Below are 19,054 nucleotides of genomic sequence, written 5' to 3' on the forward strand. Positions count from 1 at the left end.
GTGACCCCTGATGTACAACATGAAACACAGTATAAAATATGAGAATGAAGTTTGCTATGCAAAAAGCTTGTTTACGCTTTTAAAAATCCAGTTGTTTACTTTTCATGTACAGTACACTATGTAACTGTTTGAACTTTTTTTTTAGCTAATTAAAACTCATTTGCTCCCAATAACGTGTAAATACGTTTTAGTTTTTTGTTTTTTTAATGTTTTAAGTGTCCCAAAGACGTATTTATACGTTATTTTGTTTTTTTATGCTAGAGGATACAGAAGGCTTTGATGCAGCCTCTCAACTGCAAAGAATGGTTGCAGAAATGGTAGTTATTACACAAACGGCCAGCAGGTGGCAGCAGAGCAAATGAGATCAACCAGGGCCATCTAGAAAAAAAGCTAAATTACTTAGAATTTTAAATAGATTTGTGAAAACTGATTAAACTTAGCTCTCTTCTAATGCTAATTGCTGCAAAACGGAAACAGATAGAAACATACTTTTTTTTCCTGATGAAAGAAGACTTTAATCTTTCTTTTGATAGGTTCCATGCCTTTATAGAAATAGAACACAATATTCTGTGGGCCTTGCAAAATCAGTCAAAATTCAGTAAAATAGCTGGGAGCGAACGGGATTGCTTCTGTGAAAATGACTGGGAGTGAATGAGTTAAGAACATTTTTTTTTTCTTTCATGAACATATTTTGACTGATGAATTGAGCAGGTTTTTAAAAATATGTTTATCTAAGCATTAAAATTTAAACTTAGCATGACCTTAATGGGGCTTAAAATACTGTAATATAGATACATATCAGTTTCTTGTTTTTAATGAACATAATAGCCTACTGCTAATTGGTCATGGTGGTACTTGGAAAGCTAAGTCTTTTTTATGTATAGCCTAAGTGGTGTAAAAATTTCAGATGCCTTTAGAACATTATTTCAAACTCTTAGTACATTGGTTATCACTGAGAGAGCATTAATAAATCTGGCCATGTAACTGTGAATAAAATGTGTATATTTCCTTCACATTACACATTACCTTTGCCACTTACAGCTACAAAGACAACACTTAAGGTGAACTAAAAATATGGGCTTTGTTATAAATTGACTTTGCAGGATGTAATATGTCAATACATTTGCTAAAAACTAAACTAAAAACAAAATTTGATGTATTTATTGATGAAAGCTTTAAACCACGTCGTTTTCAGGCAATCGTTTCTTCATTTTGGAAGGGAGATAGTTGTAAGAATCTCTTGTGGACACACGAAGGCGCCATTTGCTCGTCCCATGTGGAGATCAATCATCTCTAAATGGTTTTAAACGACACACTTATATCGGATTTTGAGCTGATTTGGGGGAGTGGCGGGGGGGGGGGGGGGGGGGTATAGTGACGACGACTGAGAGTCCCAATCGGGACGCAAAGCGCGCCACACACGCGCACGCTTCTAATGAAAGGCGCTCACAAGTCATCTGCCTTGGAGAGCGTAAACAGTGAACACAAGTGCAGTCTTTATATAGATGGCAGGGGGGAAAAAAAGCCAACACGGGACTCGGGGCTGCGTGTGCATGAGTGATGAAGCTCCCAATGCGCACCGGAGGTCTCACATGCATGCATGGCCCCTCTAAGTAGCACCGTAGACTTGGAGGACCTTCGTTGACACTTCGCCTGCCAACTTCTTTCCCTGAATGGCGTCGAATTGTCAGTACTGCTGCTCCAACACCACACACGTCGGAGCGTGCTTTTGGATTCGGACCACCAGGGAGTTCCAGGCTCCCTTCGGTTAAGTCTAGATTTAAAAACGGCACCCAAAAGAGGAAGCAAGACTTCCACCATGGTCGCCGTGCCCTGAGGGGAGATGGATTTGGAGGCGAGGGAGCTGAACGGCTCCACTTGCTTGTCCCGGAATGAGAGCGGCGCGGGGCTGAGCGCATCTGCCGGACTGTCCACTGCGCTGGCCAGCGTGCTGATCTTTACTATCGTGGTCGACATCCTGGGCAACGTGCTCGTTATCTTGTCCGTGTATAGGAATAAAAAGCTTCGGAATGCAGGTGAGAAAGTTGAAATAAACATTGAGTGGGGAGTTACATAATCTACACCATCCCATTTGTGTTTGTTTTTCTTTTCCCCCAGTACTGTCTTGAACCCTAAATGTAAGATTTGGAGACCAAATTCTTTCCATGGATTTCCAATTATTTGCAGGAATAGTTTGTAACAGTCGCCTGTGGGTCAGTACGCCTGCCTCAGAGTTCTAAGGTTCTGGGTTCAAATCTCACATAAATCTGCATGATCTGATCTCCCGTGCTTGCTTGGGCTTTCTTCTCCAGGTACTCCGGCTTACTGCCACATTCTAAAAGCATTAATGTTGGGTTCATCGAAGATTTCGAAATGCCCATACGAGCATGGAAGTATGTGTTTGAATGCTTGGTTGATGTGCCCCGTGATTGGCTGCTCATCTGCTAGGATTAATAAGCGCTATAGTAAATCACTGGAACGAAATTCATGGAAAAACTCTAGAAATTTTGGTGGGGTGAATTATCTACAATAATGATTCCTTGAAGGCCCAGTCTGCCGGTTTCACTCTGGAAAAGGTACTTTTTAAATACAGTCTTCCCTCGCTATAACGCGGTTCACTTTTCGCGGTCTCGCTGTATCGCAGATTTTTTTTTAAGTGCAATTTTGCATATTTTTTTACAGTAATATACCCATTTTACAAAATTTATGAAGGTTTGAACATTGTCAATGTTTGAACAAGAGAGAAATGTGAGAACATGTAAATGCCTCAATGAGAAAAGTGTATAAATTGTGCAGTCGGGGATTTTAGAGCCTTAAAACATTTATAAGAGTTGCAAAACATAAAGCTAACTACTTCACGGATTTCATTTATTGTGGGTATTTTTTGGAACCTAACCCCAGCGGAAAACGAGGGAACACTGTACAGGATTTAAGCAATCAAACTACTTCTCAATTTACAGATTAGATCACAGAGCGGGGGGTGGCGTGTCGCAAACGGGGCCGGGCGAATTTGCCGGCTGCGTGACGTCACTCTCGCGGCAATTTGAAAGCACGCACGGATTTTTTTTTCACTCACTCATTCACACATGTGAGTGAGTGAGTGAGTGAAAAAAATAACCCCCCGCTCTGCGATAGGCTGGAGGGTTGTAAACACTGTCTTTCCACAGAAACGTCCCGCTGTTTACGAAACAAACACTAAATAGCAAAATACAGGCTGGGGGGGGGGGGCTTTAGGACAAAATCACCACCAGAAATGAAGACAAGCCCTGATCTGTAAATTGAGAAGTAGTTTGTTTGCTTAAATCCTGTATTTAAAAAGTGCCTTTTCCAGAGTGAAACTGGCAGACTGGGCCTTTAATATTTTAATGATATTACTGTATTTTTTTTTTTAATCACTGAAATATAGAGGTTATTAAGTTAGATACATTATGATAATTTATGGAAAGAAAAAACTAACTTACAAATGCGACCTCTGCCTGTAAATCGGCAGCTTGACGCCAACAATTGGGTTAACTTTTTTTTTTGTACTTTCAAAAGTGTTTTGGTGACTTTTGTCGTTTGTCTATGATGCCTAAGCCCCAATCTGGAGCTGAGTGGCATGCATCCCTTTGGTGCATGAGGAATAAATTCCAGAGGACATATGGAAAGGGACGCGAGAGCCTGCGCTAAAACTGGATGAATGGAAGTATAGTAATATGAGGGAGAATCGAAAGTAAAAGGGAAATGAAGATTTAACCATTCTTTCTGTATGTATGTTAAACACCAACTAACAAAATAACGGCTGTTAAAAAGTATGCAGTTGTTTGTTTATATTCAAACTTCAGCTCCTGTAGCAGACTTGTGTGATGTCATCGATACGATTGCGAGATTACAATATCATAAGTTAAAACTGTCACCTTCAGAAGGGTCCAACAACTCTTAAACGCTTGCGGCAAGCAGGTCAGTTGCACCAAAAATCCTCGATTAAAAAGCTCATAATATGACTTTGAAGTCGCAGCCAATCCTGCGCTTGACAGGCTGTTATCTAAAGTGAGTTCCTTTAGGTGTGACGGAGTTTCTGCAGCCTTGCCCGTTTTCTGTCACATCTCTCCATAAATAATAACACCCCCTTCCCTCTATTTGGCTTTTATCCTTGGTCCACCATCCCTGATAAATCACATCCTTCTTTGTATTAGAACCTGTAGTGGCTAACGAGTTGCCAAGGTGAGGGACTGTTGCGTCACTTCACACGATATCATATCATGTTGTCATACACTTGAGGGGTTCTAGGAGCAGCGTGAAGGTGAGCAAGATGTTTATTCGTCACTTTTTTGTTTTTTACTTCTAAAAAAAATGCAGTTCTACGAATGACCCTTTGTCTCGATTGGCCACAAAGTCCTGCCATGGTGGCTTTTAGGATATTAGTTGCTGGGCTCTCCAAAAAAAAAAAAAAACATTAAATTCTTTGGCAAGGAAAGTCAGTGACAGTATGTTTTCATCCTGCTATTGATGGTCAAAGTAGAGTGATGATTTGGAACAAACAAAAACTTTTAGTTTCCATCGACGGGTATTATCAAAACAAAGCAAGGCTGTGACTTATTATGCAGAACAGAACACTTAGCCTAGTTTACACGGAGCAGGACAGTTCAGTTCAGGTCAGTGTTATGTTACTTTCATGGTGTCAGTTAAGCCAGATTCATGTGCTTTTTCCATGGGACATAGCTGCTAGCAATTGCTGCATCAGCTACATAAATAGTCAATTCCACAAAAAGGAGACAAATTCCAATTCATTCTTAATGGCTCATTCTCTTTCGACCAATCCAGAATGGTTGCCAATCCAGATTGTCACCCCAAAGTCAACTAGCTCACAGCAACCTTACAAACAGGATAACGAGTATGGAAAATGGACGAGTGTACCAATGAAAGGACAGCAGTGGTTTTGCTCCATGACTGATATCATCCTTCTATTGCAAGGAGACGAATGTGAACTGATGGTGGCCGGATGTTGTGAAGTGCACTTGCATCTTAATATATCGAGGCAAAATAATTTGCCAAGGGATGTCTTATATTCTCAGGAGTTGTTGATACGAGTTAGCAAACAAAATCAGCACCCCAGAGTAATTAATTACTCATAGTTGGACGGCTACATCATTCTTTCTACTCCCAAATTCCTGACGTAGCCTCTGATAAACACTCCGTGGGGGATAACGTTGTCATCTTGAAGATTGGAGTGAGTCCTCTTTCTCACTTCCCTTCACTTCATTTTAATGCCGGGCGTCGTCGATACGTTCGATGCCAGATCTATATCACAAGGCTCCCCACAGGATCAAATCCCCTCGCGGCAGACAATGGTGAAAGCCCAACAGCAAAATCCCAATAATCTTCACTCGATAAAATGCCACAGTCAAAACGCTGCAGCACATGACGGCAAAACTGTGCAGGAGAAAGTAACGGAGAACACGACAAAACCTGATATTCTCTGCCTAGGAATTTCATGAATTGATAAAGCCTACTTGGACGAGAAGTCAAACATCTTCAAAGACAAAGAGAGCACTAGTCCAGAATGAAATGACCTGGATGAATCCAAATATCAAAAACTATGTAGGGGTTACCCTGCTTGTTGTTATTAGTGTTGGGGTGCCATGGGCCATTTCCAGTTGACCCCTTAATGGAACTTGAATGGGTCACAGCCAATCGCAGACCTCGTATAAACTAACAACCAGAGGTGGGCGTGTCAATGAATTTTGAGCGTCCATCATTCGACAATCTGCAACAGTCGGGACATTCTTCCGTCAATATTTGACGCCGAACCGCACTGTAATCATTAATCAGTCATTCGTCGATTGCTCAACAAAATGAGCGTCCGTCAATGTTTCCGTCATTCCAAGTGGGCATCCATCAATGCTCCGTCAATCCGTCAGCAAAACGAGACATCCGTCATTGACGGATTAACAGATTCATTGGTGGATTGAATGTTACATTGACAGACGAAAAAAGTTTTTCGAAGTTTCCCGTCAATTGGCAATCGTTAATAAAATGGGTGTCCGTCATTGACGGACCTTCCGTCAATATTGACGGAATGCCCACCTCTGCTAACAACCAATGCAACTTTATACTGTTGACCAATTTAAAGTCTTCAATTACCCAAGCCAGAGTACTTAGAGGAAACCAAAAAACAAGCAATTTCCACACAGGGTTTTTATACATTTCTTTTGTTGCACTTATTTGTCAATATGTTGCTTTTAAATGTTCTGCATTTAAAAGGCTATTTGTGCCATGCCCTCTACGTGAAGGTTGTAAAGTCTTGCGAGAAGCCAATAACCAAGAGTCATGTTCACACAGTGATGCTAATGAGGACATGAGAACCAGGCGGCGGTATGTTAGGTCAGAGAGTGCTTGGAATAATGAGCTTTTACAGTTTCAAACATATTACGTAAGATGTTCTCCTATATTCACGTGCCAAAAGCGAGTTGGCAAGAAACGTCGCACCAAGGAGGACAATTTGATTATCGATTTTGCAAAAAAAATCACACGGTTGGCTGGTCTCAAACAAGAGCGCCGTGGGTAAAAAGCCCCGTTGAGAAGTCTTGCATGCGCACGGGTGGGCTGGAATCATCTGTTGCACATGGACACTGTACACCAAAACAAGGAGGACTGACTGATGCGCGCAGTCATGGTAGTTTACAGTTTTCTCATTTAGTTGGCATGTGTGAAAGTCTCCATACTCACTCCTGGGTGCTCTCTGTCCTTTCTTTTACTTTCCTTCTCTGAAGTGAATGTAATTTGTAGTACTGTCAGTGTCTCAACAATCTCTGCTCTGTTCTTAAGAACCTATTTATAGCGTCGGCTTTTTCATATGAATGTTTAATTGTACAGATTTCCTTAAAGAAAAGCAAAGTCGAGGAACAAAGCTGTACAAGTTCTCTTCTGTGTTTAGTTCATCTCCTCTTAAGAGCTGGCTGTTTTTCGAGTTGTTATACAGCAGTCCATTACACAGACAATTGTTTAGTACTGTCACCTCATAACAAAAAAACGGTTTGGACTCTTGGAAGCTTGAGTTTTTCTGTTGTGTAACCTGTGGCAAATCCAGGCCCAGGAAGTAAAAACTCTGCCACTTGTGCTTCTTCTCAACCGGCAGAGAAGAGCTCGTTTACCAGCCGGTTGCCAAACTATTTCTGGACCTGGTTTTGACACCTCTGAAACCAAGGGTATCAAACACCGGTCTTCGAGGTCCAGAGTCCTGCAGGTTTTAGATGTTTTTGTCAAGATTAGGATCATTATAAGGATTCCGCAGAACTTGCTGATGGGCTGGTCATTTGTATCAGGTGTGTTGGAGGAGAGAAACATCTAAAACCTGTAGGACTCTGGCCCTCAATGACCAAAGAATTTGATACCTGTGGTTTCAGAGGTGGAAAAAACAGGTTCCGAAAGTAAAAACCCTGCCACAGTTTCGCAACTGGCAGGCAAACGAGCACTTACCTGCTGGTTAAATAGAAGCACCAGTGGCTAAAGCCAAACTGTGGCAGCGTTTTTACATTCTGGACCTGGGTTTGCCACCTTTGAAACTACTGGTCCGCTAGGGTCTGAATCCTGAAAGTTTTAGATATTTCCATCCTCCAACACACCTGATCCATATCATCAGTTCATTAGCAAGTTCTGCAGAAGCCTGATGAGTGATGACGATTCTGAACTTGACGGAAACATCAAATACCTGCAAGACTCCGGCCCTCGAGGAGCAGGATTGGGGAAGCCTGATCTAAACAGGCGGTACTCAGTCCTCATGGACTGGAGTTTGAGTCCTGTGGGTAAATAAAGACTCTAAAAAGTTCGGGTGTGTGCATGTAATGGTTGTTGCAGTAAATGATGAGACACAAAAACGTGTCTGGCTCCAGATGAGCACAGGACAGAGGAACAACAGAACTGGATCTAATATTTGAAGTTTGGGGTTAATTTGGGTCAGGTTGAGTTGTAGCAGATTGGTGGTAATGTTGGTGTCTTGTTCAAAGTCTGAAACTGAAAGCCAACAGGCACATTTTGATCCACATTCAGTGCAGTAGAAGGTGCTATTTTTCTTTCTTTCCAATACTATTTTAGTTGCTAAGTTTTATTATGAAACACAAATCACAGTGTTGGGTTTTCCCTCAAGGGAAGATTCTTTCTCATTTTTTGCACACTATTTGAGTCTGTATGTGGAATACTGTAAATCTACTCTCAAAATTGTTCTCCTAAACTCCTTGTCCACCTCATTCTTTTAGTGTCAATGTAAATCTGCGTAATATTTTTGTTTTAGCTCCGGATTGCACCATTGCAAAAAGCTTTCTCTTTAAGCTCCAGCTTTCCAGATGAATCCTACTCTCTCTCTCTCTTTATGTTCAGTAGAGTGAAACTAACATGCATGTTTTTGGAATATGACAACACAATCACGAGGAGAACATGCAAAATGTGTATTTGAGGCATGTCTAACTTAATTGAACAGGGGACCAAAACTCAAAGCAAACTTTGGATTAACATTTTCCCATTTGAAGAGATACTGCGGCGTGACATGGGATCAAATGACTGACCTGTCATGCCTCCTTAAAGTGTTATTTTGTAAAGACATGGCGTATTATTGCTACTCTCAGAGGCGGTGAATCTGGAACTTTTAGTTAAAATGTCAGTGCTATTGATGACACTCTAGTCTCTGGCAGCATTCGGGAAGCACTCTATGCCTGAGTCCAAGTCTAATAACAATGTCATTTTCTTTATAAATGGATCCCTTCTGTTAGCAATTGTTTTTGTTCGTTTGTTGTGCAGGCCAGACCCATGCCATGTATCAAAACAATTCAGCCTGCAGGCCAGGAGTTTGACTTTCAGTCGTTTAAACGTTCTGTATTTCTAAAGCTCTGAACTTATCTCGACATGAAAGAAAGAAAGAAAGAAAGAAAGAAAGAAAGAAAGAAAGAAAGAAAGAAAGAAAGAAAGAAAGAAAGAAAGAAAGAAAGAAAAAAAAACAAAAAAAACATAAGTATGCAAAAAATAAAGCCCACTGACTGACCAAAAATGATCATTTCCAATTGGCAGTTTATTGCAATGAGACGTCGATATGAAATTTGATTAATTGTTCAGCTCTCGGGCGTTCGAAAGGGCCGAAATGGGAGAGGATCTACAAAGTGACTGTTCATAGGGGGGCACGTGACACTGTGGCATTGCCACAGTGGGGTGTTAACACAACGATGTCCCAGTGGGGTTAAACAAACTAAAAATACACTCACAAAAAGAGCCCAGAGAGGGGCAGAGGGAACAGATGGTGGAAAGAATGACTTGTGCTTGAACCTCCACGTCAGGCACTTCATGTAAATTTGGGGAGGGACTTTTTAAAAAATAATATAAAAGAAAAAATGAACTCATAATACAGCTCATATGCTGTTGTCACTAATAAAACCTCAAAACTGGGGTGTCCCGGAGGGTTTGAGGAGCGCAGGGGGTTAATTGAGTCATTGGACTGACTGAGTCAAACCAGGCCGGACATCTTAAATTGACAGGACGGCTCCTTGGGGAATATCACTTAAGACGCCACATTAAATATGTCATAATTTCCAGGCAGCTAAAAAAAAAAAAAAAAAGATGACGTTTTATTTATTTCTAATGTGGTAAGCATGGAGGACGTTAGAATAATCAGATTAAATCACATCAGTAAAGAAAAAGGCAATCTCATTATGCTGTATTCTCTTTTCATCCACATACAGTAACTGGTAGGGTGGATCACATTTACTGTACATGAACCGAGTTAACACTACTGTAATATCTTGACTCTGAATACGCCCAAATTTCCATTGTAGTATTCGCATTAGTTGCCTACATTCCGTCACTGCTATACATTAATCTGTGAAAATGAATGTCTAGCTCCTATAAAATATGGAGCTGGTTTGGAAAATAAATTTCTCCCATCGTAAATAATTGATGACTTTTGAAGCCATCAGAAAAATGTTATTAGCTGCACAGGCAATGATTTAAGTAGTATTTCAACACCTGTGCCATACTCACGTCCTTTTAACACCCCATGTAAGGGCTGATCATTATTTTGGAGGTGGCATTGTAATATTTTATTAGGTCATTTGTGATGCAATACGATGAATTTTGTGCAGCTAGCATGGGATACATTCATACTCAATATGGTCTGCAGGGAGGTAACAGTAAGGTGTTGCTGGCATTCAGTCGTATAAAAAGAATGCTTTACGGCGCTCTTAGGTTAGGTGTGAGGTGAGACTGAGGGCGAATATAAAACCAGAGAAGCTGAAGAATCATGTGCAGCCATGCAAGTTGTCTCGCAGTATGTTTATCCTTCCCCATTGGTGTGAATTGAGTCTTTGTTTTTGCTGTGTCTGTCTTTCGATTTTGCTCGGATCGCACAATGTGCCATTAATATGCCAACATATGGAATCTATTTTTATATGCAAGCTTGTAGGCTAGAAAGGAGCGAATGAGTCAGGTTATATTCCTGAAAGTGTTGCAGCCCTTTTGGACGATACTGACAAATATATCACGCAGACATATAGCTCACTGCTGTGTTTTTCCCCCCCCCCTTATATATGCATATTTAGAAATATTGTTTGTGACGAGCTCCTGTGGCGGATGAGGATCATGCGGCGGTCAAAACCTTTATAAGAATAAAAATACAAAAGGGCAAAATCCGAAGCTAGAAGCACAGTCAACATGCAAATACACAACATTTGCTTCAAGGAATGAACAAAGACAGGAGACGATGTACACACCGACTTATTACATAACAAGAAACTGGTGGTAAGGACACAAGGGAATGTAAAAAGCTGATTGGGAAAAAAAAAAAAAATCACTTGAGGCCTTTTTTGTTTAGATTATTCCAACATTTTTTAAGATGTTCCTGACAGAAGGCACAACCCATATACTGTATATTAGAAATCAATTCACAGTATGTGTTGTATGCAACTAAATCCCCATTTTCTTCTCATGTTACCTAATTTCTTTTAGCTTCATTGTTTACGAGCGAGTTTCCACACTGGAGTACGAGAGTAGGTGCTATTTTCAGTACCTAGTCATCTCGATTTCAAAGTGTGGAGTGCCTCTCATTGATGGAGCAAATTCATCATCACCGCAACATTGTAACATTGAGAATGCCACGGCTAGAAATGACAAAAGCGAGGACACATGCTAACATTAGCGTACCCTGTTGCTATGCTGTATTATACATGTCATGCTCCTGCTCAGTCTGTTTTGTCTGGTGTTTTTCCAGTGAGTGAGTGAAGGGGAGACATAAACGCACTATAGATGGGATATTTATTAACGTTGTTTACAAGATCTTAAGTGACTCCTTATATTTGTACATTAGCTCTCGTGCTAGCACAACATGAGAAGCTGGTCTATCACAGTCCGTTCCTCTTACACGTCATTGTCAAATGATGATGGTGACAAAACTGTTTACAAGTTGAATTACTACACAGGCAGTCTTTTCAAGAACAGTGATGGAAGTCGTGTGCAAATGAATTTCGCTATTTTCCCAGCTGTGTTTCAGTTCTTACCTCATCCTCTTGACAATAAGGAGGGGAGACGGTTGAACCGGCCAGAGTTCAGGCTGTAGCCCGGCCCGCCCGGTCAGTGCAGACGCTAACACTGTGCTGCAGCATGTCAGCCAGAATTCAAACCCCTGCACAATGACAAATGCGCAAAGCGAGTTGAGCGGCACAAATGCAAACTGACAGGATTGCCCAGTGAGCTGACTCAAGAAGGAAGAACAAATTCGTTTATTTTTATTTTAACAAGGCTGAGCGACGGCCTGGGCTGTTTTTTGATGCTCTGCTAATACCTGAAAAAGGGCCACCAGTGGGGAGATTCTAATGGTAAAAGAAAAAATTATTAAGAGACAAATTTCATTTCATTTCATTTTTAATAGGGACAAATGAGGCCAATTAAAACATTCAATTATGTTCATTGGAATTCATGAAAATCATTTCTACTCTTTTAATTTACCCTTAATGAAACATTTAGAAGGCGCTTCCAGTATTAAAATAAGCATATTATGAACCTTAAAAAAAAAAAAGGTCTCCATCTGCTAGCCGCTAGCTTATACGTTGTTCAACAAGAACAACTAAATAAAAATGTTTGTGTTTCAAAACAATACACACATAGAGCCAGACTATAAGAGCTAACATTTTAGTCATATTTAACGTATTTGGTGATTAATGAACTTGAATAAGAGGAATTGTGACGAGAGAAGTATCAACAAATAGTATTAGCTTTAGCTAGCATAGAGTAAGCTACAGTAGCAGCCAAAGTTAGCAAGCTTACCTTCAAAAAATTGTAGTGGGACAATGAGAACGTGAAGCTCTAATTACGCTACAGTAAATTTAGCTAATTCCAGCAGAATTCGAGTGGACATTGATGAGCTTGATTCTGAACTAAACACCGAACACGGAAGCGCTACGTGTGTATAGCCCGAGTTGCCTAAATTTTAACACTTGTCAGTGCGTAAAGATTTTCATGCCCAACCAGAAATATCAGTCACTAGTCAAACAACACAGATCAATGAAACAGCACTTATTAACTAGTAGGCCTACCGTATGTATGGAACATTTTTACTGGCAACCTGCCACTGACTGTACACAAGTTTTAGAGGAAACAATATTTATCTCCCACCTTTCTAGAGATGTAACAACACATTTTGTGTGTGATGGTTTAGCACAGAGATATTCAATGTAAAAGAAAAACTGCCAGAAGAAAAGTATGTAGGCCTACTGTAGTTTTCTTGGCATCATTCCTATTTCAGTGGTTGGTGCACCACCATTGAGAATGCCACTGAATTAGCTCATAAATCCATCCATACATTTTCTTGATTGCTTATTCCTCACAAGGGTCGCGGGGGGTGCTGGAGCCTATTTCAGCTAGCTTTGCGCAGTAGGCGGGGGACACCCTGGGCTGGTTGCCAGCCAATCACAGTAGCTCTTAAAGTACATAGATAAAGCAAAAGACGGATTAATAAAGGGTGAAGGGATCTTAACAAGCCTTGGCAATCCGTCATGATGTGAATTAAATCACACACTATCTACAAATTAATGCTTGTTTTCAAATTCCTTTTGTCTGACTTAATGTTTCATTAACATTTGGACATGAAACTACTTAATTTATTTAAAAATTGATCGAGATTATTTGCAAAGCAGGTGGACAGTGACTATGTTAAACTTTTTTTTTTTTTTTTTTTTTTTATAAGAGTGGCTACTTGTGCATTTTTTAACTGTTCATGTGCTCTAGATTGAATTGAGACTCCACAGTACATGATCTCCCTTATCTGATATACAATCTGACACAACATTACAATTCGATTTATATTTTATCTTCCTGGCCCAGTAACAGCTGCACCGTAACAACATCAGACGTCATTTTCTATGATTCATGCCCTCTGAGATGATCCAGTGTCACACAACCTCCAGCTTTGACCTGAGGAGGACAGGATAATAACACGCACGACAACATTAAAATCACAATCCATATTTATGTGTTTATGTTCGTGTGTCTGCCTGTCAGTCTTCCAAAGCTATTTCCGCACAGATAAATGTGAGAAGAAAAAAAATATATATATATATATATACAATCTACATTAGCAAATGCTAATTTGCATTTCTGGTATTGTTTATATGATTGTGTGTACACACGCACACCACTGAATTAGGTACACTGCACTAAATCCAATTAAATATCTGCATTAAAAACATGCATTTACATTACATACTTGTCTCTATTCAACACTGCTCGAGGTATTCATTTACATGTTCCTGCTTGCATTGGGGCCAAGTGAGGCCCACAGCATCCAACTCCTAAAGTTTGCCGTTTACGACAGTTTATCCACAAAGAAAATGTTTTATCCTCCCAGGAAGGTCAGAGCCAAGATTTGAACTTGGACAGTAGAACTGTGAGACAGACTTGCAAACCACTACTACTGGCCATAGGCAGTTCAAATTATGCAAAATACATCCTAGGAATTGTCCCTCTTCCCTCTTCAAATGCAAAACACAAGTTTTTCTTCTCATATGAAATCAAGTTCATATCAAAGCAGGGAAGGAAAGACTTTCGTCAAGACCAGCTATTTGCGATCCTAATCAAATTCCCGACTTGGTCTTTAAACTGCTATTTTGCCCCTCATTTAACTTTACACAATCTGAAGGCAATGTGCCTCTGAGGATGTGATTTTTATTACTTGAAAATGCCCGATTGGTTTCTTGTTGCAAAATGTGATCTTCACAAGGTGGGCCTTGAATTGAATGTAAAGTTCATCCACAGCAGCCCATGAACACGTCTTCAGGAAACTTCTTTTTATGGAATCAGAAAGTGTTTTGATGAACTAGAAATACCATTTTTAAGGCAATGGTTTGAAAAAATGGCCAAACAAACCATGTGTTTGTGAGAAACAATGTTATTGAAGGGGAAGACAATCCAAAAAATTTCTTGACAATATGTTCTGTGCAGCCCCACTAAATACATTATTTTGGTTATATTGCGTAAGTGGAATGTGAGTTGAGCAGCAAAATCTAGCCGTTCTTATCAGAAGGTGGCCATTTTGTCTCTTGCTGTCAAGTGAAAATGACATCACAGTTGTTCAGGGCTTAAGGTAACAACCAATCACAGCCCAGCTTCAGAAAACAGGTGAGCGGTGATTGGTCGTTGCCTGAGCCCTTAGCAGCTGTGATGTCATCTTCAGTCAACAGCAAGGGGCAAAATGGCCGCCCCCTGATATGGATAAAGATGGCTGGATTTTGCCACATAACTCATATTCCACAAATGTATTAAACAAAATGTCATGTTCAGACTAGTGATGTCGCATATAACATTATTTCCAAAAAATGTTTGAATGATATCAGTTTTTTCTTGTTAGGTGGTTTTTACTCCGGAATTAAGAAACCTTGTGATGGACCACGACTATCATCCTTGTCTTTCATCTTCTTTTTTTTTTTTTTTTTAAACCAATGCTTTGTTAAAAACAAGCCTGAGAGTGTGTAACCACTTTTTTTGGAGAATTCATCCCCGGGCAACCATGACTGTCAGACATTTCCCGAAGTTTATAATAAGAGAATTCAAGACGAGCTTTTAGTAAGAAGTGAAGACACAATACGGTATTGACAAAGCACAACGAGCAAAGCAATGATTTGTCAAAGAAGCCTCAGATTAAAGTCAAGGTGGTACTTGTTTGCAGTTTCACTCCTCAGGGGATCAGGTCTGTCTGTTCTTACGCACTTCCGGTAGTTCATGGATGTTTCATGAAAGATATTTGTTGTCTGAATTTTAAGGATCAGTCAAGGCTACAATCGTTTTAGCACAATTATTGGGCAAAACAAGTCTCAGAGGGCATAATAGATTCTCTTGTATGAGAGGCAGTCACAGTTAGACTTCCAGAGTCACAGTTTGAGGGAATCTGTCTGCTGTGGTTATTTTTGCTCTGTTGTATTAAGCATCCTCTGTTTCTCCAGGCAACATCTTTGTGGTGAGTCTGTCGGTTGCGGACCTTGTGGTGGCGTTGTACCCCTACCCCCTGGTCCTGATGGCCATCTTCCACGATGACTGGACCATGGGGGACCTGCACTGCCAGGCGAGCGGCTTCATCATGGGCATCAGCGTCATCGGCTCCATCTTCAACATCATGGCTATCGCTATCAACCGCTACTGCTACATCTGCCACAGCCTGCAATACGACCGCGTGTTCAGCCTGAGGAACACCTGCTGCTACCTGGGACTGACTTGGGCTTTCACCGCCATCGCTACGGTGCCCAACTTCTTTGTGGGCTCGCTGCAGTACGATCCTCGAATATACTCCTGCACTTTTGCCCAGACTGTTAGCTCATACTACACCATCTCAGTGGTGGTCATCCACTTCCTGATCCCACTGCTGGTGGTGTCCTACTGCTACTTGAGGATATGGGTCCGGGTGATCCAAGTGAAGCACCGGGTGAAACCAGAGCAAAGAGCCAAGCTAAAACCAAGTGACGTGAGGAACTTCCTGACTATGTTCATGGTGTTTGTGTTGTTTGCCGTTTGTTGGGCGCCATTGAACTTCATCGGCTTGGCGGTGGCAATAAACCCGGCGAAAGTCGCGCCCATCATACCACAGTGGCTCTTTGTCACCAGCTACTTCATGGCGTACTTCAACAGCTGCCTCAATGCCATCATATATGGACTACTCAACCAAAACTTTCGAAAAGAATACAAGACCATTCTCCTTGCTGTGTGCGTCCCACGTTTGCTCCTGGTGGAAACATCCAGATGTGCCACAGAAGGCCTCAAGAGTAAACCCTCAGCTGCTGTAACAAACAATAATGTAGCAGAGATAAATTTATAGCAGAAGTGTTATTCTGAGGAAAATCGAGAATCTTGTGTTCAACCAGTGCCTTTAGACATGGCAGTAGTCTCCCCCATTCATTTTCTCTGGAACTTATCCTGTTCACGGTCACAACAGGCGAGCAAAAGGCAGATTCCTCCCTGGATTTTTGGTCATTGAGTGTGAATCAATCCATACCTCGACAGCATGGGTCTCAAACTCTGGACCTTGATGGCCACAGTCCTGCATGTTTTAGAGGTTTTAGAGGTTCTGCTCATCAGCAAGCTCTGCGGGAACCTGATAAAGATCTTGATTCAGGTCTACGGGGTATATACGGGTTCGAGTCCAGCCTCCGGCCTTCCTGGGTGGAGTTTGCATGTTCTCCCCGTGCCTGCGTGGGTCTTCTCCGGGCACTCCGGTCTCCTCCCACATTCCATAGACATGCATGGCAGGTTAATTGGGCGCCCCGAATTGTCCCTAGGTGTGCTTGTGAGTGTGGATGGTTGTTCGTCTGTGTGCCCTAGCAACCAGTTCAGGGTGTACCCCGCTTACTGCCTGAAGCCAGCTGAGATAGGCTCCAGCACCCCTCACGACCCTTGTGAGGAATAAGTGGTCGAGAAAATGAATGGATGGATGTCTGTCTGGACAGAAGATCGGAAAGATGACTTTGTCTCTTTAGTTCAAGAAAGACCGGCATTGTATGATATTGCTGTGAAAGGGTATGCCAACAAAAGGTATGAAAGCCAAACTATGGCATGACATGGGAACACGACTGGCTATAGCACTTAGGATTTACTTTTATATACGATACTGTGCAAAAAGCCGGAGGGTTTCATTCACATGGGAGGACATCATGAGAGAAAAAGTAACTGGTATGCAGTGTTTACGTTTTTATATCCCGCCCCTGTGAAGAGGTTTCCAGTTGCCTTTAGGAAAAATGACTACCGCCGCCGATGGTATGGAGGGGAATTACTTCTCGCTTATGCGCTTAAGCTACGTAATAGTCGGTGCGGTGTGTATTTACGTCATTTTTCTACGCGACGTGCCGATGTCTTGGCCGACGCCACACGGGGTAGGCGTCAGTCACTTTTGGCCGACGTCGGATTGGTGTATTCTAGGCCTTAAAACATGCAGGACTCCCGTCCTCATGAACCTGAGTTTGAGACCTATGTGCTACAGTATGTGAACCAAGACATAACATTACCAATGGTGCGTTTATATCAGAAGTTACAGTCCAGCTCCTTTTGCCATTCTTCACCCCACCAAAAAAAAAAAGAAGCATCAGATTACCCAAAGAGGCCCAAGAGACCCAAAAAGCCCATCGCCACGTCACGTGTGCTCCTGACTCACATGAGCATGTCAACAAATAAAGAAAGAGAATAAGTGTGTGTTTTGATGTTGAGATACAGCATTAGTGATAAATAAGAGGCGCTTTTCTTCACCTTTTATCTATCCAATGTGGGATTCATTCAACACAGCTCAGATCCCAAAGATTACACACATACTTGGAATGTCGTGGCCGAGAATATTAAACGATGGATGTGAAATTACTGAATGTTATACTGCTGTACTATTTCATCATCTATGCATATAGATGTCAAATCACAAGCCTTTTTTCACTAAGAATGTGGACTTCATTAATAATAGCTTTGATACTATTGAACTGATCCATTAAAAAGTGTATTTCTTAAATGTATTACTTCAATTGCTGCAGCTTTTTATTTTACGGTGAAAATTTCTCAGGGTTTTGCCTCCAATACCAAAGGAAAGAGCAGATGCTAAGACAAATCATACATTCATGCTTATTAAAAGTCAGGCAAAGAGGCATGATATGCATCAGGGAGTCAGTGGTGTGATTACGTGGTAATGCATAACTTCCCAACAATCTTATCTGCGGTTCACCTCACAGAAACTCCCAAAGATTTCTTGAAATATTACATGAATGACTCATTTCCATTTTGCAACTTAATATTCTCAGCACGTTTTACCATCAGCTCCGTTTTTCTACCACTAAGCTCGAATAAGCTGTGACTAAAATCAAACCGAGGATGTTTGTAGATGTGTAGGATAATGCCGACGTGACTCAAACGATGTTTTGGGTGCAGATGCTGTCACTTCGCAGAGCAACAATATGGCTTAAACCTGTGCGTACAAACTTTGGAGTCAGGATGACGGCCTCGGCTGTACCACACCAAAAGAGTCACAGATTAATGGCAAGGGTCATCCTTCCTCTTCCTCTCCCTGCCATCATCCTCTCATCTATCGACCTAGACGGATTTCTCCCACTCGCCAGTTGTCGCGCCGAGTGTCCTAAAGGTGGAAATTAATTTGTTTTGGCACGTTGGTTTTAAATAAATTAAACTGAACAAATCCCCTTGCAAAATTACATTAGAGGTTTGCAGCCAGTTAGTCACTATATCTCCTGAACAACTTTGGTGTGGACGTTTAAATAACTTTCTACTGAGGGTTCATTCTAGCCGTTTTGCAATATGTGATATAATATCTTGTGAAGCGTCGTCAAACGCAGGCCACCCAAGTAGGCTACGGTTCCAATTGAAAGTACGCAATACCCAGGTGTTGTTCTTGTCAGCTTTCTTAAAGAGATAGTTCAGATTTTTTGACATGAATCTCAATTTCATCCTCACCCCCAGTGGTGTGCGATCAGCACTGACTTACCCCTGACAGCATTCTGTGACACAAGTTCTGGTCCGGTGTTGGACGAGAGGAAAACAGTCTGGCAAGTTAGCTGTCGTCACGGAA

At 41.3% G+C, this 19,054-nt stretch overlaps 2 protein-coding genes across 2 annotated transcripts in view; one reads left to right on the forward strand and one right to left on the reverse strand.

The window, feature by feature from the left end:
- ergic1 (endoplasmic reticulum-golgi intermediate compartment 1) overlaps positions 1-19,054 on the reverse strand; it is a 105,130-nt gene that overhangs the window by 81,872 nt on the left and 4,204 nt on the right. The window contains exon 2 of the mRNA XM_077531824.1: positions 11,514-11,638. The gene's annotated coding sequence lies outside the window, so the exon portion shown is untranslated. The remainder of the gene's footprint in view (positions 1-11,513; positions 11,639-19,054) is intronic.
- On the forward strand, positions 1,416-17,834 carry LOC144025601 (melatonin receptor type 1C-like). The gene is made up of 2 exons (XM_077531822.1): positions 1,416-2,036; positions 15,450-17,834. Exons 1-2 carry the CDS (start codon positions 1,844-1,846, stop codon positions 16,313-16,315), a joined length of 1,059 nt encoding a protein of 352 aa, XP_077387948.1. The 5' UTR covers positions 1,416-1,843; the 3' UTR covers positions 16,316-17,834.

The sequence above is a fragment of the Festucalex cinctus genome, chromosome 9 (assembly GCF_051991245.1).
Source record: "Festucalex cinctus isolate MCC-2025b chromosome 9, RoL_Fcin_1.0, whole genome shotgun sequence".
Taxonomy (NCBI): Eukaryota; Metazoa; Chordata; class Actinopteri; order Syngnathiformes; family Syngnathidae; genus Festucalex; species Festucalex cinctus.

Bases quoted from the DNA above. Each gene is read 5' to 3' on its own strand.
- LOC144025601 (XM_077531822.1), top strand. From the start codon at position 1,844: ATGGATTTGGAGGCGAGGGAGCTGAACGGCTCCACTTGCTTGTCCCGG. The intron at 2,037-15,449 runs GTGAGAAAGTTG...CTGTTTCTCCAG, and splicing joins TAAAAAGCTTCGGAATGCAG to GCAACATCTTTGTGGTGAGT.